Source organism: Sturnus vulgaris, chromosome 12 (genome assembly GCF_052056855.1).
Source record: "Sturnus vulgaris isolate bStuVul1 chromosome 12, bStuVul1.hap1, whole genome shotgun sequence".
Classification (NCBI taxonomy): domain Eukaryota; kingdom Metazoa; phylum Chordata; class Aves; order Passeriformes; family Sturnidae; genus Sturnus; species Sturnus vulgaris.
In genome coordinates, this window is record NC_142254.1 from 2,579,348 (window position 1) to 2,603,809 (window position 24,462).

Here is a 24,462-nt window from a genome sequence, read left to right on the forward strand (position 1 = left end):
GCCAGCATCCGTGGTGGCAATGTAAGAGGAGAGAGGAGCTGCCTGGATAAACAGATACTCTGTCAAGAACTCGAGGCACAGACAGGCTCTGGAGTGATGAATGTTTAACATTTCATCAGCTCCTACTCACAGAACGTGAACAGCTCGGAGTGTGCAGCCTGCACCCAAACTGCTGGGGTTTCTAACCTGGTTTTGTTGGCATGCAGTGACACACCAGACACACTGGGGTGCATTAAAGAAGGCACATGACACCTTGTTCAAATGTGTCACCATTATTAATGATGTCAGCGGATGTAATTGCCAAGTTACTTAATACACTTAGAGTGCCATTGAGCCATTCACCTTGGAACCAAATAACTCTTACTTCATCTCACAAACCTTAAAATGCAGCTCTGCCCCTCCAAAGTGATGCAGTAATCTTTATCAGGAGCATTATCCTCAAGTGACATCTCCATGTGCAACAACCTCCCAATCACTCCAGATCTGTAGTATTAGAGACATTTTACCTTAGAGATTAAAATCCCCAATTTCCTCAAGCCTGTCCAACTTCAATTCAGCATTCCAATCTTACTTGGAGTTTTCTAACCATAATGATTAGTCCTTATATAACAATTTTAATAAAGGGAGCGCCAATTAAATCATAAAGAAAATTAATTCATATATAAAGGTGGGAAACCTGAATCATTCATTGTTAGTTCTGTATCACAACCTGGTGACAGGTTCAGAAGAACCTCTGTATTTGTCCTGGGCTGCTGCTCTGTTCACTCATCACTGCTGGCATAGAGGAATAAAACTCTAAGTGAGAAGGCTGGGGAAGACAGATTTCTGTTTTAAGGCAGTTTGAAACATCTCACTAGTGAATGGAATTATGTCTTCCTGTCATTCACTGTGAAGCAGGCACTTCTGACATGGCGTCAAGAGCCCAGAAGAAATTTGTGGAAATCATGTCACTTTTAGCTCAGCATTGGAGAAATCCACCCCTTAAGCACCTACCATCTTGTTCTCACTTCCGTAAGTTCACGAGTATGATGTAATTGTTCTGGATTCAAACTAGCAAAACAGAACAGAATTACATGATGACTGTGCCTTTTGAAGTGATAAATGATAATTTGAGGACAGAATCAGTGAAAACCATTCTTAGAGTCAGCCAATATCCAGAGGCATCAGGGTTACAGAATAAAGTTATATTTGTATAAGCAGCAGTGTTACCTTATATTTAAGGAAAATTTTATATTTTCCTCATAAAGAAAGAAGGCTAGTTGGGTTGGAAGCACATTAAGTTGTCATATACACACTGACTAGCATTTACTAATGATAAATTTTACAAGCTGAAGTTGTATTCAGGCTCACTTTCCTTTCCCCTCAGGTATTGTGATTTCCCCTTTCCACTTTTCTAAATCCATCCATTTAAACCTCCATTTTGTGGAGTCTGCTTCCTGCCACGTCTTCAGGATCCTTTCACTTATCTCAGAGCTCTTCCTGTGCCACGAGTTTGTAGTCCAGATCTGCAGACACCTGCGTGGGTTTGAGTGAGAAGACAAAAGCTGAAGGGGTCGATGGTGCCAGTGCAGGTGGGCACTGCAGTGCCACTGTGCCCTGTGGGCTCACCTGAGCCCAGTGTTGATGTTTCTCTTGAAAACAGTTGCTCAACATTCTTTGCCTTCCTGTGGGCTTCCCCAGCTTATGGTCTGCTCTTTTAACGCACAAAATCCCTCTTCCATTTCTTTTCACTTCTGTGTTGGTATTTTTTGTACTTCTCCCTAGAACAGATTTCCTGACTCAGCATCTGAGTGAGTATTTTAAGGTCCTAATTCCAGTGCTGGGTGCCCACGAGTGTGCCCAGACTGTTGGGACAGAGCCAGGCCCAGTGCCTGTGCCAGGGACCTGAGGGGGTCACAGCAGCCTGACAGGAACAAATTGAGGAGCTGGCCTGAGTAAGTCATTGTAGAACTCTCCTATGAAGACCTTTGCAGCAGTTTACATCCTTCTGTGGGTGATTTAGCTGGGATCAGCAACTCTTAAAGGTTTTATAGCTGACTGTCATGGAAACCTCCTGAAAAAGAAAATTAATACTTACAAGGCAGTACCACAACATGAAAGTTGCATAAAATGCTCTTATTGATTTTTTCCTTCCATATTCTTGATTGCATAATAGAAGAATCCCTATTTTTGTGTGCCATTGTCTTCATGAAAATCAGTATGTTCATAAAATGTAGCCTTGACAGAGAGCATTTCCTCACATCTAACAAAATCACAATGAAGAAGCCTTTTTCCTTGTCCCAGAGATGTCTTAAGACATTTTATAGCTGCAGATTGGGTGTCTCATTGTAGCCTCTCCATGGCTTTAGCAGGCTACAGGCAACTACTGGATCATTCCAGATAACTGAGGCTTAACAGATCAACTTCCTTCTCTAGAGTCTGCTATGTTCTGTCCCTAATATAACGACACTTTTAACTTTGTCCATTTCAAAAGTTTCTTTAAAGTTGCAAAATTGAATTCAGATTATCAATTATGTTATGTTATGTGATTTGTACCTTGTTTAGAAGCAGCACAAGAAGTTTTGTCCCAAGATGAGAATGTTCTCCATCTCATCTAAGCACTGATTGTGATTAATTACTGAACTGGTAAAAGCACCATTCCTTTTTTGCAGCTGGCAGGAGAGTTTCAGAAGAGAGACAGTGATGTTTCTCCCTGCTGAACGCAGATGTTAGAAGGGCAGGTCCCACCTGCACATGACTGTCCTGATGCTCAGAGCACCTTGTGGCTTTTGCTTCCTTGGGGCAGAGAATGAGAAAACACTGATGTTTTTTCCTGAATTTGATCCACGGTTTGTCTTTGTCTCTAAGTCCTGAGACTTCAGGACTTAGAGACTTCAGGAAAATCTGAGTTTTACATTTTCCTTCACCTGTGCTGCCTTAGCAAATAGGGGGAGCAGGAGCAGAGCAGGAGCAGCAAGGCTGGAGCAGGAGAACACAGATGCTTTCCCTGTCCTGCAGGAATTGCTTTGGCTGCTCTGTATCTTTAAGGGGCTGACCCTATCCCACGGGGAGCTGCTATAAAGGCAGGTAGGCAGCAGTGCCCTGCTCAGGGAGCTGGAGCCAAGCAGGGCAGCTCCCAAAATGACTGGCCACCACAGTTGGGGATATGGGCAGGCTGACGGTAGGTTATGGCATTTCCGTGCTGCATCTCTGTCTTCCCCCCACTCATTTTCTTTCTAGAGCTGTTGCCTGAGCCCTGCAGAGCTGCCTGCATTTTGATGTCTGCAAGAATCAAGTATATACAGCAGGTAATTAATTACTTTATTGATAATCAATAGCACCCAGAAAGTGGCACTAAAAGATGCACAAGTTTATATCTGCTGCCTTTCAGTGTTGCAATCAGCATTCCTAAACTGAGGGGAGCAGTTTGAATGCTTTGTGCTTTTTTCAGATTGCAGATATTATAGATGGGTCCCTTTCCAAAATGCTGTTATAAAAATGATTACCTGTGTCTCTCTCCAAAAGCAGTTCTGTTAGGTAAAGAAGATTTAGTAGGGAAGTAATACAGCTCCTGATTCTGTGCAGTTGCTGCAATGTGATATCTAGGCTTTCATAAAAGTGAATAAAATAAGCTATATGTTACGTATGTCTAGGACATCAATAAATTGTACAGATCAGTATCAGATCTCTTACAGAACAACTTATGCTTTCTGATTTGACAGTTTTTAATTTAGTCCTCCTCCTTTGCTTCCCACCTCCAAGGATGCGTGTCAGAGCGTGAGGGGGGGATGTGGAGCTCCTGAAGGATTGCACAGCAGTGCTGGATGGGAAGGGGGGATGTAGAGCTCCTCGAGGGTTGCACAATATTGTTTGTGCCTGTGTCCTTTACAGAGTATGGACGAGTGGCTGATGCTGGCCAATGAGACAATTGCATAACTTCCAGGAGTCTCTCTCCTTGCAGCAATTATTTTAGCTGCTGAGTGTCCAACAAGAGTCTTTTGCATAACCTTCAGGGGCCAGTCTCTTTCTTAATAGCAAATCCTGAACTTTCTGTGAGTCTGAAAGCAAGTTTGAATACCAAACTTAGGTTAGTGCTAGTAGGTAATGTTATTTATTTGTTCTTGAGGCTAGGAGTAATAGCCATGTATACTTCTATGTAGCTTGTGAGAGCCAAATGATATTGCCTTAGCTTGTGTAAGAGCATTTAATTCCTAAATCTACTTTACAGGCAGCCTGAGAAAAGGTATTATTTTATAAGCTTAGCTTTGCAGAAAGTGTCAAAGCCAAGTAACAGTGTAATAGATCACTGTTGTGTTATGTAAACTCAAGGAGGCTAAGTACCTGTGCTTGATTTTAAAAAAGCTTCCCCTTGTGAAAGTATGTGAGAATGCTACAATTAAAAATGTGCTTCATGAGAATTCCTAAGTACAATTGTTAATGTTATACTTCATGCACAGAAGCAGCAGAGAAATTTAATTGCTGCTTTCACTGCCATAGCATAGTAGAAAATGAGCCATAAGAAAAAGGAATTCTTTGATATGGATAAGCTTTTGTTATCTCAAATGGCTTAAGAATCTTCCAGCTCTGGCAGCTGAGTTCTGCTATTAAACTGGGCTTTCTCCCCTCTCTACTGAGGTCAGGCAGTCCCAAAATGTTAATTATAATCCTGTATCCTTCACTCAGGTTAGAGAGATACCATAAGGGGCATGAGTGAAGAATGGAGCTGTCTCAAAGACTTACTGCAGTCACAAAATTATTTTAAAAATAACTGCATAGTCAGTAGCTAAGAGATTGAGTCATCTGCATCTAATTTGAATTGCTGGAGCTTTTACACTCTGTTTCCCTGAGAGAATTAAATGCTGTTTCTTTGGGGAGTGTGTTTGTGCATGCAAGTGTTTATACCTGTACCCACCTTAGCAAGGTAACTGCAGCCTCTGCAGAGAGAGAGTGGCACAAGTGACTGGGGGTACAGCAGTCTGTTGATGTGCCATGATCTCCTCGGTGTATTCTGGACAAGATATTTGAATCCCCATCTTGTTGCAGCCTGCTTGTGCTAATAAAAACACACCAGCCTAGAATTTAAATGAATTTCTCACATTCCAAACACCAGAGTCACTCTTGCTGAGCAAGCTTTATTTCAAGCCTCCTGAAACCCCGTGATGACCATTCTGTGTGTGATGGGAAGGAAATAATGCTGCTCTCCTTTGTTTGCTGTTGAAGGCCCTTCGGAGTGGCACAAAGTTTACCCCATTGCCCAGGGGAGCCGCCAGTCCCCCATCGACATCGACTCTGCACGGGCAGTCTATGACCCCAGCCTGCAGCCTCTGCTCATCTCCTACGAGTCCTGCACCTCCCTCAGCATCGCCAACACTGGCCACTCTGTCATGGTGGAGTTTGAGGACTCTGATGACAGGACAGGTGAGACTAACACAGCCAGCTAACTCAGAACACTAGGGAAATAATTAAGTACATTCTGTATGGTGTAACTTCCATGATGTATAACTTCAGCTTAGAACAAGGCATGTGACTGGAGCTATTTATATTTTGTCTTCACTTTGAGCTTCTCTAGCAGTGCAATATCACAGATCAATAAGTGTTTCTTCATTAGGAAAAGCCCTTGCATCAGGAAAATGAGAAGTTTGATTGCAGTCCTTTTCTTTTAGATGAGAATAGAAGTTTGCTGGGCATCTCTCCAGCACTGCCAGACCACATCCAGCACTCAGAGCAGGGATGTAAGCTCCTCAGTGCCCTGGTTCATCATCACCCCAACCAAAGATGCCAACTCATGTAGGTGCCAGCTCTGGCTCAGTGCCCAGCTCCCACCCACAGGGAAGGGAAGAGGATAAGCAGAGCTGGGCCATGCAGCACAGTCATCATAATCATAATCACTGCACTAAGTTGTACCTGGACTGGTTACTGTCACCTTGCGTTTTCTTCTTTTCTCCCTGCCTTGTAGCACTTTGGTTTCTTCAGAAATTAGAAAATCTTCAGCTCATTCTAGTTTCTGAGCTGGTAGCAGCTGACTTTGGATGTTGGACTGTCTGCAGTTGTACCTCATTCTTGTCTTGGCCCTTGGCAGAGAATGTAAATTCTTTAAGTGATTGATTACTTCTTCTGTTAGGTCTGTTTCCATGGTAGACTGTGCTTTTACATCTGAGGGTAGGGGAAGAGCATTCAAATGGAGATAATTAAGTAGCTGATAAATGGGAAGAGTGCATTAAAACAACAAAACAAAAATAACTAGAACAATTTTTAAACCTATCAGCTGATTTCATCCTCCTTCTGAGTGTGCTGGTTCATACAAGCTAAATAGGATACCGATATTGAAAACAAATTACTTTTTCTGTCAAGTGGCTTGTCTGTCCTGGTAACCCTTTGAAATAAGGGATAAAGTTTAATATTCCAGATATTTTGTTTTAAAATTTCTCTTCTGGAATGAATTTAAGAACCTGCCCAATAGGGTGGTCAGGTTTTCAAGCATCTTATCTTTACTAAATTTGCAAAGAAGCCTGGGTGAGCATTTTCCATTTTTACTGCACAGATCTGTTCAGAATGTCACCCTATAAATAGAATTTGTAAAACTTCTCTGGAAATATTATCTTAGCTTGGTAACTACTTTAATGCAATTTTCAGCTGAACTGTATCTGTGTAACAGTGAACTTTATTCAGCTTTAGAAGTTTAAGAACATCTATTACTCTGCATTTAGAGATACAGATTCAGAGCAACTCCCAGGAATGAGACCCTTTCAACACTAAGAATGTCTTGTTTCAATAACAGTTTTTCAAGGAAGATGACTGCTAGGAGTAGAAAACGTGGTTTAAACTGCTTTTAGTTCTGTTGAAATAGATCTAGTGACTCAAAGGTCTGCATAAATGACACAACAGAATTTTGACAGTAATCCATAATAGCTAAATTTCTTAAAATATTTTGGACAGGTGATGCCATATTTTGCTAACTTTAGAAAAATGTACTAGGAGTATTTATATCCTTAATATTAAAATCTTTGCTTTGGCAAGGCCAGTTTCCTGCATGAAGGCCAGCTGGAAGCATGCATGTGTGGTAGCACTGTGCAAGCCCCAGATTTTATTATTGAAATAAAATGTTATAAACTGCACTGAGGATACAAGTTTTACAGATATTAAATGTAATGTTAATTTTCTTGACGTGAAACTCTGGCCAGGTTTTGATGTCTGTTGGGCAAAGTGTATTAGATTTGGTGGCATATAAAATTACAGGAATTACTGATGCTGTTGATAAAATATCTTCTATAAGTGTTATCTTAAACATTCGTCTGTACATAGGTGTCATTTCTAAATGATGTATGAAGTGTCTCTGTGGCATTCCCTTACCTTTAGAAGGCGACTTAAGGTCGAGTGGTGTCGTGTGAAGTACCAGCTATTATATTTCCTCTTTTATGGGATCAGGTATTTAAAGGAAATGGAATATAGATAACCTCCACTGGAAGTAAAGATACTGTAAGAAGGAAATACTTAGCTGAATTGTCTACCTGAGGTTCAGGGTATAAGGTTTCCTTGGAGCCTTCTCCTCTGCAGGTGAACAATGCCAGCTGTGCCAGCCTTTCCTCCCAGCAGAGCTGCTCCATGCTCTGCCCATCCTGGAGCCTCCTCTGGGCTCTCTCAGCAGCTCCAGCTCCTTGCTGTGCTGGCCCAGGGCTGGGGCAGCTCTGCAGGTGTTCAGGGTCACAATCCCCCCTGCCCTGCTGCCCACGCTGGCTCAGCCCAGGGCAGGGCGTTCAGGGCTGGGGCAGGGGCAGCTCTCACCCACAGCACCCCAAGGGCTGCTCCATCTGTTCCACTGGTATTTATTGTGTTTAACAGGAAAGGCATAACCATAAGGGTGGGTACCACATTTCATTTGTCAAATATACTCTTTCAAGAAAGCTACAAATTTTGTACAGGTAGCCACACAGTGTTTTTAATTTACATTTTCAAATGAATTTTGTTGCTCTCCATTAATAAATCCACCCCACTTAAATGCCTGGATAATGCATCTTTTTCATGCTGGCAACTGGGAAAGAATGCTGGCTTTGTGCCAGCAATGGTTAGTTTTACTAGCAGGAAGCTAAAAAGCCAGAATAAGCTTTCTTCTCCTTTTTTAATATTTTTTTGTTCTTCTGCCCAGCAATCAGTGGAGGGCCCTTTCAGAATCCATTCCGCCTAAAGCAGTTCCACTTCCATTGGGGGACCACACACAGCCAGGGATCAGAGCACACCATTGATGGAAAACCTTTTCCCTGTGAGGTAAGGACGCGTTTGCACAGATGGGATTATTGCATGCAAATGATGTTGTCACATGGCTTTGTCTGCAGTGGGGACAGGATTAGGATTCTGATTCCTTGCTCACCATGGGCAGGTCAGCCATCCCTGCCGTCCTCAGCTGGATGGGGAGAGGAAATAAAAGGAAAGGCTCATCAGCTGGGATAAGGGCAGGGAGAGCTCCCTCACCAGTTACTTACATAGAAAAAAAAAAAAATTTGTTGCCCTTGTGTTCAGCCTTCTGATTGTTGACAGATAATTTCTTGCAGTTTCTCACACTCTGTTCTTGTAAACAATGAATGTTTTCTATTCCTCTTTGGAGGAAGAGACAATTGATGGACTGTTGATGGGACCTATGGTATTATCCTTACTGTCCAATCCATGATCACTGTTGGAATTCTATAAATAGACATGAAATGTAAATAAAGTGGTTCTTTTCCTACTTGATTCCTCAGAGTCACTGAGTGTGTCTTTCCTTTTGTGTCATTCAGTGACAAATATTAACAACCAAATCAGAGTAGGATAATGGCAAATAAAAACTAAATCTTAAACCACCTTCTCCTCACCCTTTCTTTCTTCCTGAGTTTAACTTTACTCCTAACTTATCCCAGGCTGTCTCTGCTGCTCCTTCCTCCTCAGGGGAAGGGCTCCTCACACTCCTCCTGTGCTCCAGTGTGGGGTCCCTCCCACAGGAGACAGTGAGCTCCATGAGCTGCTCCATCCTGGTCCTTCCCATGGGTGCAGTCAGTCCTTCAGGAGCTGCTCCATCCTGATCCTTCCCATGGGTGCAGTCAGTCCTTCAGGAGCTGCTCCAGCCTGGTCCCTTCCTTGTGATGACAAGCTGGGGAAGCTTCTGGCAGTTTGTCCCAGAAGCCACCCCTGTATCCTCCCACTCCCAAAGCCTGGCCATGCCACCCCTGTGTGGGCTGTTACAGAAAACTTGCCTGGTTCCTGCCCACGCTCATGGACCTGTCCAAAAGATTGAACTTCACGTTTTCAGCAATGCCTTTGGCACAAAACTGTTCTGTTATGAACAACTGTTAGTGCTGTCAATGAGGAATCACGTTCATAACTTCTATCACTAACTTAAATCTTTGTTATTTTCTTTAAAGCTCCACTTAGTACATTGGAATGCCAGAAAATATGCAACATTTGGAGAGGCAGCAGCAGCTCCAGATGGCTTGGCAGTAGTTGGTGTTTTCTTGGAGGTAAGAATTGCAAAAATAGCATGTTTACATGATAAAAAGCATTATGCTGTAATGTGTTTGAGGACTATGCCACATATTTAAGTGCTTAAGGAAAACAGATGACTTACTGGAGGCATTAATGCATTGCAAATTGCTGATAAACTTTGGTAGGAATGTTCAGGTTTGGGTAAGAAAACAACACCTAATTAAAGCATAGTTGTAGTCTTTATTTAACCTGTCTATTCCATTCTTTTAGATTGGAAAAGAACATGCCAGTATGAACAGACTCACTGATGCTTTGTACATGGTAAAATTTAAAGTAAGTTCGAAGCTCTTTAAATTTGCTTCTGGGATATCCTTTAAAAATCATGCTCATGTACATCTTTGAGACAAAAATGAAAAATCACCCACCCACAGATCCTCCCATAACTAGAATATAACTGCAGTTGTAGTTTCTTTTTCCCCTCCAAAGTTCATATTATTTTCCTAATCTCAGATGTCTCACTAGGCTGTGCTGACCCCACTGGTTATCCAGAGGTTCTGCCTTTCCCAAAAAGTCTAAAATCAGCAGGTCCCTGACCCTTGAGACTCAGCAAATTAATCCTTTTCCATTGAGCCTTGGCTGGCACAAGTGGAAGCTGCCTGTTTGTCTTTGCTGCAGAGGTCTGTCAGGGATGCTCTCACTGAGATCCAGAGTTTGTTCCTGAGGTGTTTTCTGAGTGACTGAGACCCTTTTGGATGCTCCTACAGGCTGAAGAGTGTTGCTCTAGACTGTGGTACTTTAAGGCAGCACCTCTTTCCATCTCTATCAGTCTTTTGGTTGATGCTCCTCTATCAATCCATCTTCCTCTAATTTTAGACATGAAGCTTTGATTTTTTTTTTTTTTAATTTTTTTTTAAAGCAAATATTTACCATAGCAGACAATGACTATAGGATTGAATTTTTCCTATTAAAATAGATGAGAAAGTAATGAGACAAGGAATTCTGCCATGATATTATCTATAGCTCACACTGAACACTATATACAGAACACTCTTGCTGCATTATTTTTGGGCCTGTTGTGACAAGAGGTGAATTTTGGTAGAGACAATGGTGCAAGACTTCAAAGTCCACTAAGCCAGCATTAGGCATCACACTTGCCATCTACTTTTGGCTAACAAGGCAGCCAAACCTTTATAGAGTTCTCCTTTCCCCTATTTTAATGTTACTTTAACATTTTCTTCTCTTTCAAAAAAGTTATTTTACCCATATTTAAAAGTAAAAGGATAAATTTCAACTCTGTTTTCTTTCCCCAGGGAACAAAAGCTCAATTTAGAGGCTTCAACCCTAAATGCCTCCTGCCCTTGAGTCTAGATTATTGGACATACCTCGGTTCTCTGACAACTCCACCCCTTAGTGAGAGTGTGACATGGATAGTGCTGAAAGAACCCATAAGTATCTCTGTGAAACAGGTACATTTCTGATTCTCCCTCAGTTCTTGTATCATTCAGTGCTGGATAAGCAGGCAAAGACTGCTTTGATTTGAAATGAGGCGAAGTTCAAAGTCTGTGAATATTCAGCCTCTTCAATCCCCAGGGCTTCCATCATTTTCTGTTAATACTCTCTAGGAGCTTTGCTTGAACCTGTTCCATTAACTGATTAAAAGATGCTGAATATTTCCTTTTTAAAAAAACATTCCTGTTGATTGCCCTCTTAAGCAGTGACTTGTTTCCCCCTGAACTTCCAGCTGGAGAAATTCCGCATGCTGCTCTTCACGGGTGAGGAAGACCAGAGGATCCAAATGGCCAATAACTTCCGCCCCCCTCAGCCTCTGAAGGGGAGAATTGTTCGAGCTTCCTTCAAGGCCTGAAGAAAACTCATAATGGTCCTGAGATATCCAAGAGCTTCCATGTGTGAGATACCCTAAACAGAAACTCTGGTCTACAGACCACTTATGGAACACAGGACAGGCATTTCCATGAACCCTCTGCTTGGAGAGGAGCAATCTTCTGGCTTTCTATTTTATTTTAAGTGCTGATTCTGTGGAGAAATGGCATCTTTTTAACCAGCTCTATTAAATATAGTGATAGCTGAGTGAACTAGGTTGTTATCCAAGACCTGAAACTCTATACAATTAAAATTACATTAAAATCCAACTTGATATAAAACGGAAAATTGTTTAGTGATCTACTAGTGCTGATGGCCACAAATTCTTTTTTCATTTAATACATGAGGAAACAGTAATCAAGATTTGGACAAATTGGACTTTTTCCTTACTGATCTGTTGTTAGTTTGCTGAAATCTGATTTAAAGATGGCTTTCATTGTATTCTTGATGCCTGATGACAGTGTGTATGAGTAGCACTAGAAAAGAATTGTTTATTTGCCTGAAGTAGACCCTGGTATGAAAATTAAATATATATTTTAAATCTACTGTGCTAAGATGTGATCTTATGATGAGAAGTAACAATGTAATGCTGTGTTGAAAAGCAGAGCAGTTTACTGCAATGTTATTTAGGTATTTGTCCTTTCAGCCCATGCAGAACACAGGACCACAGGGCCCTGGGCAGGGTCAGTTTGGTTGAAGAGTTCCTCTCTAGTGATCCAGGTGTGTTTTGTGGTCCTCAGTTGCTCAGATTCTACCTCAGTGCTATGTTCTGCAATATGACCTCTTTCAGTGTCTGCCCTACAGAGAGAAGGTATTTTGTTACCCTTAGCATGGGTAGATCTTGTCTGCCCTGAGTGTGCACTGCTGCACAGACTCTCCCTGCCCCAGGGCTGCTCCCTGCACACACGAGGCTTCAGTGCTCCTCAGTCCTTTTACCTCTGCTAAAGTTGCTTTAGAACAGCCACGTGTTGGTTCTGCAGCTTAGTGACAAAATTCTGACTCTGGTACTCAATACTGTGATGTTCTCTGTGACTGCCCACAGTGGATTCCCAGCTCCTTTAGCTCTGGGCCTCATGTGGCCTGCTCTGTGTACTTCAGGAAAACATCCCTGATGTTTGATCACTTCCCAGCAGCTGAGATGGAGAAATCAAGATGTACAAGGCCAAGGAAGTGGGGAGAAGGAAGAACAGCAGCGGCTGTGGCTGCTCCCCTTTCTCCAGGGAAGAAAGACATGACATGTGGAGCACAATACAAGGAGTGAAAGACTGGAATTCTGCTCCTCAAATCCCAGTGGTTGCTCTGGTACACTGACCACAAACTGTTTCTCAGTTTCCTCTTCTGTAGAAAGAGGGTAACACTGACCTCTACCTCACAGGGCTGTTATGAGGGCTAATTCAGCATTGTTTTAGAAGGAAAATTCTTATCCAGCAGATGCTAAAGGCAGTGGAAAATCCTTACACAATGTAATGGGTTTCAGCTATTATGAATGTATTATGACATTACTTTGAATGTATTATATATTACTCTGCTAGTAATGCAAACTGGTATTGTAGAAACTCTATTTAATGTATCTTAATTTCTTTAACAAATAAAATAAATGAGACTTTAAAATCACATGTGCATATCTTCATCCTTTATTTTGAGAAGACCCACCTCTCCCTACTTACAGCATTCTTTTTCTTTGATTTTCATTAACAGACATTGTTTGATGTTTTCAATGGATACATCTCTTTTGGATCAAGGAATACTTTGATTGTTTATCTTCAGTTCTACAGAAATTCTCGTTAAGACACTGTGGAATGATCTAAGTACAGATAAGAGTTATCCCTCCCAAGATTGTGGGCATGTTTTTAAATTCTAGAAATTATTTCTGACACCTCTTTTTAGTCTATATCACAGTTCTTACCATCTTCTAGGATTAACAGTTTCTATTTAAGCTTAGTCCTTTAAGTTCTAACATACTTGAATGACTTTTTGTCCAAAGTTAAATTATTATCATGAATCTTACGTCCCTGTTAAAATTTACATAAAGAGATGCATTCTAATATGTAAAAAGTCTTTCAAAAAATCTTACATTTTGATAGCCAAAAAAAAAATATTAGGGGCAAATTTAAAATACATTTCTGATTAAAATATAACCGTTATTATTTGCCATATGTACCATAATCCAGCTGTCCCAGTACTGCTGCATTAATATTAGTACAAGTGTTCACAGCAGGTCAAGATCAGCATTTTCAGTTTTTTCCTCTCATTTTAGGCATAGGTGTAGGTTTCTGCTCTGTCTCGGACAGGAGGTAAAGAGGGCTTGTGCACTGAAATTTTGTCCAGTTTTCCCAGCTCCAACCCCTCAATCTAAAAAAAGTTTATTTATGCCCAGAATGTGTCTGTGCTGTGACTTTGCACATGGTGCTTAAGTTTCTTTGAGGGTGGTTTATTCGTGAACAACAGAAGGGAAAGGTTTAGCTTACATGGCTATTGTAAAAGCTCAGCCATTGCAAAGAGCTTTAAATGCTGCATCACCCCGAGGTGTTCAGTTCCAGGGAGAAACTGAACTGTACCTTCCTGCAGAAATAAATTTGATTTTGCTTACAGGGTTTTTTGGTTGTTTGGGTTTGGTTGTTTTGTTGGGTTTTTTTTTCCAGTTGTTGGATGGTAGAACATGATCTATTTTTCAGCACGGGAAAGTAAAATATAAAAGGAAGACGTTTAGGTTCTGATCATCCAATTAAAAAACACCAATATTGTATTGGATAAGCATCTATTTAATGCATTTCATTTATTATGAGATTGAACAATTCTAAAACATGACCTATCCTTATCTTTCACCAAATGGTTGTGTTGAAGGAAAAATGGGAGTTGGCTGTAATTATTCCAGCAAGAACTCACCTTCTCCTGGGATTGCAGCCATCCTGAGTGAGAGAACAGAGGCCTCGCATTTGGGACAGCGGCTGAACTTGCACAGTAAAGCTGGATTAAAAATGCTATCTAGTGGTTTTCCTTCCCTTTCTTGTCACAATGCTTCAAACAATTGTTAAGGCCAATTCAGTCAAAATGCAACAGATGAGAGAATTTAACTCTGACAATAATAAAATCGTAAAGATATGAGTGATTGTCACTGAAAGCCCCTGGCTGGCTCTGTATATGTAGTCATTGAAACTCCTTCCTCAGATAAAAATCAGTCTGACAAAAGAAACTCAAGAAACCAGTTACAATTTTTTGTTCCTCATTTCACTGCTGAGCAGAGATCCTCTGCTTGGTGAACTGCACACTCTCTTAACTTTAGCTTTTAAACTTTAATAGCTGTAGTTACAGTTCAACTTTGGGGTTTTTCCCCAATCTCTTGCAAGCAGAAAGATTTTTAGATATTTCCATCATACAATTGCTCTGATGTAGCAGCTTTATAATGATGTGTTTCATGATGAAGGTAAACTAATCCAAATACGAGAATTGGGGAAATGTTTTGTAAAGTGCCTCAATACCAGATGGTGCTTTTGGCAGAGTTCAAAGGTCAGAAGGATAGAAAAGGCAGCATTTCAGGAAAAAAAAAAACAGAGATAAGCCTGAAGAAAATGGAGTGTTATCTTATACCTCGGTGTAGCTGCTTTCCTCTCTGAATTCTGCCTGCAGAAGCAACCATTTAGTAACAGCACTGAGCATCAAAGCACTGTCTCTGCTCTGCCTCTGAACATTTCCTCACTTACCCTGAGGAAAACATAGCAGAGGATGGAACCTGACTGACTTGCACACAACTATGTCCAACTTGCACAGCTGTAAGGCAGGGAACTTCCACTCCTCTGATGTTCCATTTATGCTACTTCCTGCACTGCATTTGAAATTTAGTCAAATTTCAGCACCTTACTCCAGATTGTGAACAGCAAAATAGTAATGCAAATCATTTAATTTCATATCAACACGGTGGAATATTAAATACAGCAATTTAGGAGCCAGCTCTCCCTGTTTGTCTGCTGGAGGAGGAGAAGGTGGAAGGAGTAGAGAGAGGAAAGGAACAGAATCCCTTTTTTACACGTGAGCACTTCTTCCCAAGACACAAGACTTTCCTGGACTTGAAAACTGACCCCAAGAAATGGAAATTTACTTTTCCAGTGGTACAGAACCTTAATTAACATTTGTTTGTTTAACCTAAACCAATTTTTAAGCAACATCCAATAAAAATGATCCATGTGGCATTCAGATCCCATAACAGCAACTGGAAAGACCTTTGCACCAGTGCAATTACACTGATTTAAACTGGATCTTCAGATTAACCCCTGCAACTCCAGGCACTGCTGAGCCTCTGCTGCAAGAGGAGAGGCTAAATGAAGCTGGAGAGCTGGAATGGCACCTTTCCTATAATAGTTCATGGTGTTTATCTCTGTTCATCAATGTTTCTTGCAGGTTGCCTTCTTTCATAGGATTTGAGTGTTTGGTTTAGATTACTTAGGAAGCTCAGACTGGAAACAGCTGCAACCAAATCAGAAAATGCAGTTGCTCTAACAGACTTAGAGCCTCCTTTATTTCTCCATTTGTTTGTGGTTTTTGTTTGTTTATAATAAGAGATTTCTGCATCTGAGGTGCCAATTTGCCTTTTGTGAAAATCCAAAATGTTATCTACAGCAGATGAAATGTCTGTCATTATTCACAGGGCAAGACACAGCCAGCAAATGGGGGACATGCATAAAGGTGCCCAGCAGGAAGGTGTTTTGTGGGCTGGTACTGTTTCCTCTCCAAAAGCTGGTTCTTAGACTGTGGAGCTTTTTGTGCAAAAAGCACAAAACTCAGTCTGTGTTCACTGAGATGGGCCAGAGACACTGTTCTTTCAAAGGATCCACCTTCCTTTGCATGTTCACAAGTTTCCAAAGGGTTTGGATCTATTGCTGTTTTCTAATCTGTATCACTAGGCTGTCTCTTTATTGCAGAAAAACTTCTGAAAACTAGGAAACAACTTTTAGGAGTAGTTTACTACTTCTCTCTGGATTCTTTTTGCTGCTGGTGAGCTTTTTGACAAAAGGATTAGCTATTTATTAGAAATATTAGTCCAATTTTAAAGTTGTTTTCTTAGGGCTATCTGGCTTATTTGGTGTTTCTGATCTTTGTGCGTCCCTATAACAAGAAATGTTTACAAAGCATCAGGAGTCCCAGACTTTTAGTGAATATCAGTGATGTCATGGAAAGTAATCCATGCTAACACCTGCTGTGAAGGCAGTGTGGAAGAGGGGCAGCTGTTTGCAGCCTCTGGAAGCAGAAAGATGTTTAAATTGAACCAAAGCAGCCACAGTCAGTTGTCCAAATGAACAAGAAGGGGGAAGAATAATGTTCCATGGGAAAGAAGAAAACCCCAAATAGTGCAGTCTGGCCTAAACAAGAACACAGAAATTAGTTCAAGAATGTATTTCCACAGAAAACCAGAGTTACTGACTGTACAAGTCAGCAGGTAAGATTTTTCCCTGAAAAAAATCTAAATATAGGATCTGCTATATTTTAACCTATAGCTACACCTTAACACAATACCTGGAATTAGACTCATTTTCTTACAAATACAGGTAAGGATTTTCTTCTGGCACAGGACTAAACTTTGCTCACATATAATTAGCAAAGTCAAAACCAAATCTGAGTTTTATTTAAAGAAACTTGAGTTCTAATTTTTTCAATGCAAATTAAGAACAGAGCACTATGGCAACCAAGCACCGTTGCTACAGAAATTTGCCATTTTTATTAGATATTCCTAAAAGCAAGACGCTGCAAGCCTGAGCAATACCATTTCTTTCCTCAGATCATATCAGAGAGTAGCATTTCTACTATTTTTTCCTTTAATTTTATATCACCTTAGTTCATCAGCATAATCAAACAGTCCAAAGCAGAATCTAAATCTCAATTCAAGTGGATGTTCAGCCCTGTCAAGAACCTTCAATATGGTATTTCTTCTTGTGTTTAGAAAACGTGGAGTGAAAGGGACATCTGCAGGACTGTTAATGGTTTCACCTTCATTTACATGGTTCCTAAGTCACTTCAGCTTCTGCATATGAATTTATGAAATTACTGCATGAACATGAGAGCAATAAGTTACAGCTTTCAGCTGAAGAGAAGCATTTAACCACGGTGGGAGCATGGGAAACTCAGAGCAGTCAGGTTCATTTTCAGGCTGCTGCACGAGGCTTTATATCAGTTTTGCACAAAATGGTACAAAAGCTGAAAATTGGTAGGACAGAAGGAAGAATCATTGAACCATGGAATATCCTGAGTTGGAAGGGGCCTACAAGGGGGTTTGAGTCCAGCTCCTGTCCCTGCACAAACACCCCAAAATCACAGCTGGTGCATCCCTGGAGCCGTGTCCCAAGGCTCCTGCAGCTCTGGCAGCCTCAAGCCGGGCCTATTCCTGGGGGAGATCTCAAAGCTGCTGCTGGTGTCCCCCTTCAGTTTAGATTTGTCGGGCAGATTAAGTAATTGTGCCAAACTTAAGGTGGTTTTTCGCCTGTGCTAAAATACTGTTCTGAAATAGTTTTGTTGAAATGACCTATTTTTTTTGCATGCTCTTCCATGCAACATGAAACTATGTTTCACTGTTGTAATAAAAACAAGAAACAAGTGAAAGCTCAGAGTCATTGCAGATGATGGGTATCTTTCCACGTGAGATAACCTGGGAACATGCTTATCTCATCTAGGATACTTGCACCACATTATTCAACTAAAAATCCTTCACTACAAGAAGCCAGGCGACTTAAAAATTGCGCTGATAATATCAAAGCCTCTCGTGACTTGCGAGCCTCTGTTTTTGCAGAAATGTTTGTTAGAGGTTTTAAAGCAGGGACTACTCAGTAATCACAGCGTTAACGGCAGTACCTACTGATTAACCGCCATGCACTTTGGGCCCATTCCTTTCCCTCCTCACCGGGCTCAGAACCGCTCAGCGGAAACGTTAACCGAGACAAGCAGTCATATGAAACCAAAAAACCGGGGAGTCAGCAAAACGAGGCCTTTTGTTCTCCATAATTTATACGGAGAGTTAATTCCGAAAGAGCTTTGCGATTTTGAGTCTCATCAGCCGGTGTCCTCAGCACTGAAGGGTGTGGGATCGTACTAGAAAAAAAAAAAAAACGAAAAGCCGAGGGGTCCTCCCTCAAAGAATCAGCGTGGTTTTGAACGTAATTAATGAGGAAGAAACCCCTGCTGGTGCTTTTTCTTCCTAACACGTGTCACTCTCTTCCTTTTTGCTCCCGTTACAGCACGGCCCAGGGCCGGGTCGGGCCGGGCCCCTCAGCGGCGGCGGGCGCGGGGCGGTGCCGGGAGCGAGCGGGGGGGACCGGGGGAGACTGGGAGGTACCGGGGGGTACCGGGGCCCCTCAGCCCAGCCGGCTCCGCCACGGCCGCGCCCGCCGCGCACAACATGGCGGAGAGGCGGGGCCGCGCCCGCCCCGCCGTGTCCTGACGGGAACCCGGGGCGGGTTGGGCGGCGGGGCTGTCGGTCAGCGCCGTCCCTCAGCCCCGCCGGGGGGCAGCGCGGGGCCGGCGGGCGCGAGTGGCGGCTGCTCGGCCGGTGGGTGCGCCCGGGGCGGGGGACGGGGCGGGCAGAGAGCGGCCGCCGCCGGGGCAGCCTGCCGGGACACGGGGAGCGGAGCCGGGCCTGGCGCGGCGGCTGTGCGGAAGCGAGAGCGGGAAGGTGGGAGCTGTGCGGGACACGGGCTGCGGCGGCGCTGGGGTCGGGGTGGGTGTGAGCAGGGTAAGGGGTGTGTTCTGTGCGGGCCACGGGGGGTGTGCAGGGTGCGGCGCGGGTGTGCGGGAGCAGAGGGGGTGTGCGGGACGGGTGTGGCGGTACGGGGTGTTGGGGGACAGAGGGGGTCCGTGTGTCTGTGTGTGGGGCTGCGGCAGTGTGGAGGTGGCCGGGCAAGGGTCGGTGTGTGCCGGATGTGTGTGGGGTGAGGGGTGGGTGTGGGCAGCGTCAGGAGGGTGAGTGAGGGGAATGCGGGGTTGTGGGGATCTCAGAGGGGCTGTAAATCCAGATGTACCGGGTGTCGGTCATTTCATGGGGAAAAGCGGGCGCTGTTGCGCTGTGCGGGCCGGCAGCTGCGGGCTGTGCCAGGGCCGTGCCGGGCTCAGCCCCAGCCCCGCTGGGACACCGCGTCCCCAGGGAGGCAGTGCCGGCGCTGGAGCCGGAGCGAGTTTATGCAATAATTGGCTCTTACATAATGGTCTTTAGCACACCGCTTTAATTAGCACCGCTACCGGGGGCGTCCTGGGCAGCAGCGTCTGCACACTGCGGCTGGGGAGGATGGGAGGACCCCGAGGATGGGAGCGCAGTGAGCAGGGCTGGCTCACAGGAGCTCCAGGGCTCGTCAGGGCTACCTGAGCTTAGGCAAGCACAGGGCTAACCGGTGTCAGTGACTCTGCTGCTGGGGATAAAACCACACCACCTCGCACTGTCAGCCAGCCGCTGTGAACGGGGCAGGTTTCTTTAAAACACTGTTTCAATCGGCTTTTTGATCAAGTCTGTAAAAATCATCCTTGTTTCAATCTCGTGTGGCTGACAGGGTCAGGAAGAGAAAGAAGGAAAAACAGGACGGGGAATGGACTGAAAAAGGTTGGCAAACCTTAGCTTGTCTTGTGCTGTAGGTGCTTTTTGGGTTTAGCTGTTGCTGGAGTTAGTAGTGTCAGCTGTCTTCCTATTATTTTGGTTGTGTTCTTTCTGTAGGACAACAAAAGGCATTGTGTGTGTTGGGAGATGCAGTGTCCCGGGAGACTGCAGGCAAGCCTTGGACAGTGAACTGGCAGTGCCTTTTCCATCTGCTCTCCTGACATCAGCAATGAAATTATGCTGTGTCTTTGCCTGTTCTCACCAGGTCGCCAGAATCTTAGTGGTGGGGTCTGTTGGAATGCTTGTCTGCTCTTTTCTGCATTAAGTATGGGTAACGCACTTCAGAACTGTTTTGTGACACATTGCTTTGGGTTCCAAACAGGATTTTAGCAGTTCTTGGGTTGTATCAGTAGGCTTTCTGTTTAGAATAGCTCAATGTGACTTTTACTTCCTGCTGATTTCTTGGAAACATTTCCACTCATCTGATCTGGCTGGTTTCTTGTTATTTCTTGTGAAGTGCTCTGCCAAAACACTGGTGTTGTAGCAGCATGTAGTGTCTTTGGCCTGAGCAAGTGGTGTCACAGGCCACCTCAGAGTGTTTGAAAACTCACAGAGAGCAACTCTCTTGTTCTCAGTGGCCGCTAGTGGGATCTTTGGGGAGTAATTGTACTTTGGGAGTACAATTGCAATTGTATTTTGGGAATAATTGTGAGTTTTTGAAATCCACGGGGCAAAATTCTGTTGTGAGTGAACATCTGGTTGTACTTAGCAACATCCCACAGCTGGAATACCATATTAAAAGCAGGAGACAATGTGAGGACCTCCCTCATGGCAACTGAGGAACTTCAGCTGCTGAAGTGCCCGAGGTTTCAGTGCTGTTGGCAGCAGAGATCTTCTCTGCAGCTTGTTCTAAGTGCCCTCCAAATGAACAAGCCAAACTGTGAACCTGTAAAAGTTGTCAATGTGTTATAGCTTTCACTGCACCAGAGTGCACAATGCTGTGAAAAAAGCATTAATTAAGCAGCAGTAGAATTTGCCTTCAGCTGTGTAAAAGATCCTGCCTGCCTGGGGGTTGGTTAAGACCTTGAAGGTAAAAAAAAGAACAGCTGAGCTTATAAGCTGTAACAGAATTGGAAAGGTAGACTGGCTTGTTCTAGCTGTGGGGATCACGGTAGTCCACATAAATCATTAACTGGCCAATCTCTTAGTCTTTCCACAGGGTTTAAGTACTTATCTTCTTGTGTGTGAAGTTTTGAGTCTATTAATAGAGTTGTACTCTAGCAGGCTTTTTTGAGAGTTGTGCAATAATTGTCACATAAGTCCCAACTTTTCAAGCTCCTTGGATCTGTTTGTTTTGTGTCATGTTATACGAGGCTTTTCGTTGTACAGTTGCCCATAACGTTTCTTGTAATGTTGCCATTTCTTCTTATTCTTGCCACAATGAGAAAAAAAAGCCCTGTCTGGAAAGTAAAAATTCTCTTTTCTGAGGAGTTAAATGGAGCAGTCATATTCTTGGTTATAATTAAGTGATGGAAATTGTTACCACTTTTAAGATGCCTTTATCTATAGCAATCTCTTTAGGAAGGAAGTTCTGAACATTTCTGAGAGCTCTAGAGCTGCTTTTGTACTTCTATATGGAAAGCTTCTTACGAACTTTCTAATTATTTTCCCTTTCCTTCATTTACATTCCAGGTTGCAAGGACATTCTGTGTTACTGAAGGAAGGTGCTCCATTTTTGGAGTGACTTATGATGTCAAGAACTGTATCATCCTGGATTTTAAGCTCAGCCAGAAGCAGCATTATTTTACAAGGGAAAGGACGTTGTTACTCCATCCGTATCCCAAATAGAAACAAGATCAAATGGAAGCTCGTTTTCTCCAAAACGTATCCTTACTCTGCTGGGAGCTGCAGCTTAGACAGAACTTTCTCCTTTCCCAAAGCATTCCGACACACTTCCACCGAAGAAGAACACTTTTCCTTCCAGTTGTCTCCAGCACAAATCAACGACATACTCAGAGCGGGCGAACTATCCCACAGAACACTGGATTTGCATGGCAGGAACACCAACTCCGTGCTGAGGTTTGAAAGCAACCAGCTGGCTTCCAACAGCCCCATAGAGGACCGGCGGAGCGCGGCCACGTGCCTGCAGACGGCGGGGATGATGTTCGGGGTGTTCGACGGCCACGCCGGCGCCGCCTGCGCCCAGGCCGTGAGTGAGCGGCTCCTGCACTACATCGCCGTGTCCCTCCTGCCCCGCCAGAGCCTGGAGGAGATCGAGCTGGCCGTGGAGGCCATGAAACCTGTGCGGCCCATCCTGCAGTGGCACAGGCACCCCAACGATGTGGAGTACCAGGAAATCACCTCTCAGTACTTTGAGAACCTCCGGGTTTACTGGCAGCACTTGCTGGATCTGGATGCTGAGCCGGGGTTTAGTTTGGAAGAAGCCATGATTTGTGCATTCAAAAGATTAGACTCAGACATATCACTGGAGGTTCAGGCTCCTCAGGAAAATGAGTTGATGAGGAATATTGCCCTTCAGGTGGCTTTTTCTGGTGCAACAGCCTGTGTAGCTCACATTGATGGTGTTCATCTACACGTGGCTAACACTGGTGATTGCAGAGCGGTTTTAGGGGTCCGTGAAGAAGATGGAACATGGTCTACTCTCCCTCTAACCCGAGATCACAATGCCTATGATGAATTCGAAATTAGAAGATTGAAGAGAGAACATCCTAGATCTGAGGAGAAAACCCTATTTGTGAATGACAGATTACTAGGGATTCTCATGCCCTCCAGAGCTTTTGGAGATGTGCAATTAAAATGGAGTAAAGAATTACAACACAGCATTCTCGAGAACAGCTGTGATGTTGAGTCTCTAAACATTTATCAGTACGTTCCTCCAAACTACCATACCCCCCCTTATTTAACTGCAGAGCCTGAAGTCACATACCACAAGTTAAGAAGCAAGGATAAGTTTCTTGTTATTGCTTCAGATGGGCTATGGGAGATGCTGAGTAATGAGAAGGTTGTACAACTTGTTGCTGGACACCTTACAGAGCTCAACATGCAGAAACCACCACTGACTTTTAAGAAACCAGTTAATTTGGGTTACATGCACAACTTGTTGCTGCAGAGGAAGAGCAAAGGCCTGGCCTCTCTGGACCAGAACATTGCCACCCATCTGATCCGGCACGCCATCGGCAGCAACGAGTATGGCGAGGTGGACCCAGAGAAGCTGGCTGCCATGCTCACCCTGCCTGAGGACCTGGCCAGGATGTACAGGGATGACATCACTGTCACCGTGGTGTACTTCAACTCAGAAACGATTGAAGATTACTACAGGAACCACGAGTAGAGCCTTGCACTGCTGCAGTTCAAAACCACTAGGGAACTTTGATACTGACCCATTCCTCTCGCTCTCTGGTAGTCCAGTATCTGCAAGTTCCTCAATCTTTTTTGTTACTTACTCGCTTTGAAAATAACTTTCTGAAAGGTGAAATTTCCCTGGGTTTCCAGGTTTGTACACACTGAAGAAAAATGTTTTCATAAAACCTCACTGAAATGTGACTAAAAGATTGTGGACCAGTTCTGATTCCATGAGAACCTCTGGTAAAACTTTCCAATGGACAAGCAAGGCAAATTTCACTGAGAATGGTACAGTTCAATAGAGATGGATAATAGGTGTAGCTGCATGGAGTGTCAGGCTCTGCTCTTGTGGAGAACGAGTAGCATCTTTTTGAAGCACTGTAACTGAATTAAATAAATTAACTTCCAAACCTTTTTTGGATGTGTCAGATGTTTTAAGAAATTGCCCCCATTCATAAAACAACATGGAAGAAGGCTGTTGGAAGAGCCCTGGGATTGTCAGACGTCTTTCCTGATTCTCTTCCTTAAGCAAGGGAAAAATTGTATTTTCTTGTGCAGTTCTTTTTAAGTGGGAATTCATATTCTCTTAACTGTGTGTGGACTTGTGTGGCAGCTTAGAGTTCAAACACGTGAGGGTCTTCACAATTCCCTGTTCAGAATTTGACATTACTAGACTTAAGCATTTGAGTGCTTTGCTTAAACAATGTACCCTTTATTAAGTCTTGATCTATGAGGTGCTGTGCATCAAATCCACCAGTTGTAATTTAAATTGTTTGTCAGATGTAGAAGTTCAAAAATTCTCCTAAAAGTAAATACAGCAAAAGAGAGCATCTTTCCCTCCAGGTTTAAATTAGAAGAAATAACTCTGCTGATACGTCTCCAAAATAGGTTTAATCTTTCATTCTTGCTTTTCCTGATAGGTACAGAGTTATTTTCCCTAATGAATATATGTTTTGGTCTCTGAATATACACGAAAGTGTACTTTACAATGTTGGGTTTTTTTTTTTATACTGAGCTTTCCAGAGTGCTGTCCAAGCTTGCAAGTTAGCTTTTACATATGGTGTTCTCTGGTGCCTCTTCCTTGTTTACACTCAGCAGGAACTGTTTCCCACAAGGATGTGCACACTGGGAATATAGATCTGTTTACTGTTCTTACTGTACTTGAGTAAGAACTTGTGTGGGTGCAGCAGAGCAAATAAAAATATTGCTTTTTTGCTTTTTTT

General features: G+C 43.2%; 2 protein-coding genes across 9 annotated transcripts; both read left to right on the top strand.

Annotated features, from left to right (window-relative positions):
• Positions 1 to 3,077: 3,077 nt before the first annotated feature.
• On the top strand, positions 3,078 to 12,927 carry CA7 (carbonic anhydrase 7). The gene is made up of 7 exons (XM_014892586.2): positions 3,078 to 3,160; positions 5,200 to 5,397; positions 8,123 to 8,241; positions 9,369 to 9,464; positions 9,700 to 9,762; positions 10,740 to 10,895; positions 11,171 to 12,927. Exons 1-7 carry the CDS (start codon positions 3,121 to 3,123, stop codon positions 11,291 to 11,293), a joined length of 795 nt encoding a protein of 264 aa, XP_014748072.1. The 5' UTR covers positions 3,078 to 3,120; the 3' UTR covers positions 11,294 to 12,927.
• Positions 12,928 to 18,768: 5,841 nt separating this feature from the next.
• On the top strand, positions 18,769 to 23,654 carry PDP2 (pyruvate dehydrogenase phosphatase catalytic subunit 2). 8 transcript variants are annotated; one of them, XM_088171800.1, is made up of 4 exons: positions 18,947 to 18,964; positions 19,833 to 19,882; positions 19,994 to 20,207; positions 21,569 to 23,654. In XM_088171800.1, the coding sequence occupies exon 4, from the start codon at positions 21,624 to 21,626 to the stop codon at positions 23,226 to 23,228; it is 1,605 nt and encodes a 534-aa protein (XP_088027926.1). In that variant the 5' UTR covers positions 18,947 to 18,964; positions 19,833 to 19,882; positions 19,994 to 20,207; positions 21,569 to 21,623; the 3' UTR covers positions 23,229 to 23,654. The 8 variants fall into 8 exon arrangements, with proteins under 8 accessions (XP_014748083.2, XP_088027925.1, XP_088027927.1 ...); XM_088171799.1 differs by lacking the exon at positions 19,833 to 19,882 and having other exon boundaries at positions 18,786 to 18,964; XM_088171801.1 differs by lacking the exon at positions 19,833 to 19,882 and having other exon boundaries at positions 18,826 to 18,964; positions 19,994 to 20,164.
• The last annotated feature ends 808 nt before the right edge of the window (positions 23,655 to 24,462 follow it).

Coding starts and splice junctions, on each gene's coding strand:
- PDP2 (XM_014892597.2), top strand. CDS start 21,624: ATGATGTCAAGAACTGTATCATCCTGGATTTTAAGCTCAGCCAGAAGC.
- CA7 (XM_014892586.2), top strand. CDS start 3,121: ATGACTGGCCACCACAGTTGGGGATATGGGCAGGCTGACG. Junction 8,242..9,368: donor GAAAACCTTTTCCCTGTGAG/GTAAGGACGCGT, acceptor TTTTCTTTAAAG/CTCCACTTAGTACATTGGAA. Junction 9,465..9,699: donor TAGTTGGTGTTTTCTTGGAG/GTAAGAATTGCA, acceptor CCATTCTTTTAG/ATTGGAAAAGAACATGCCAG.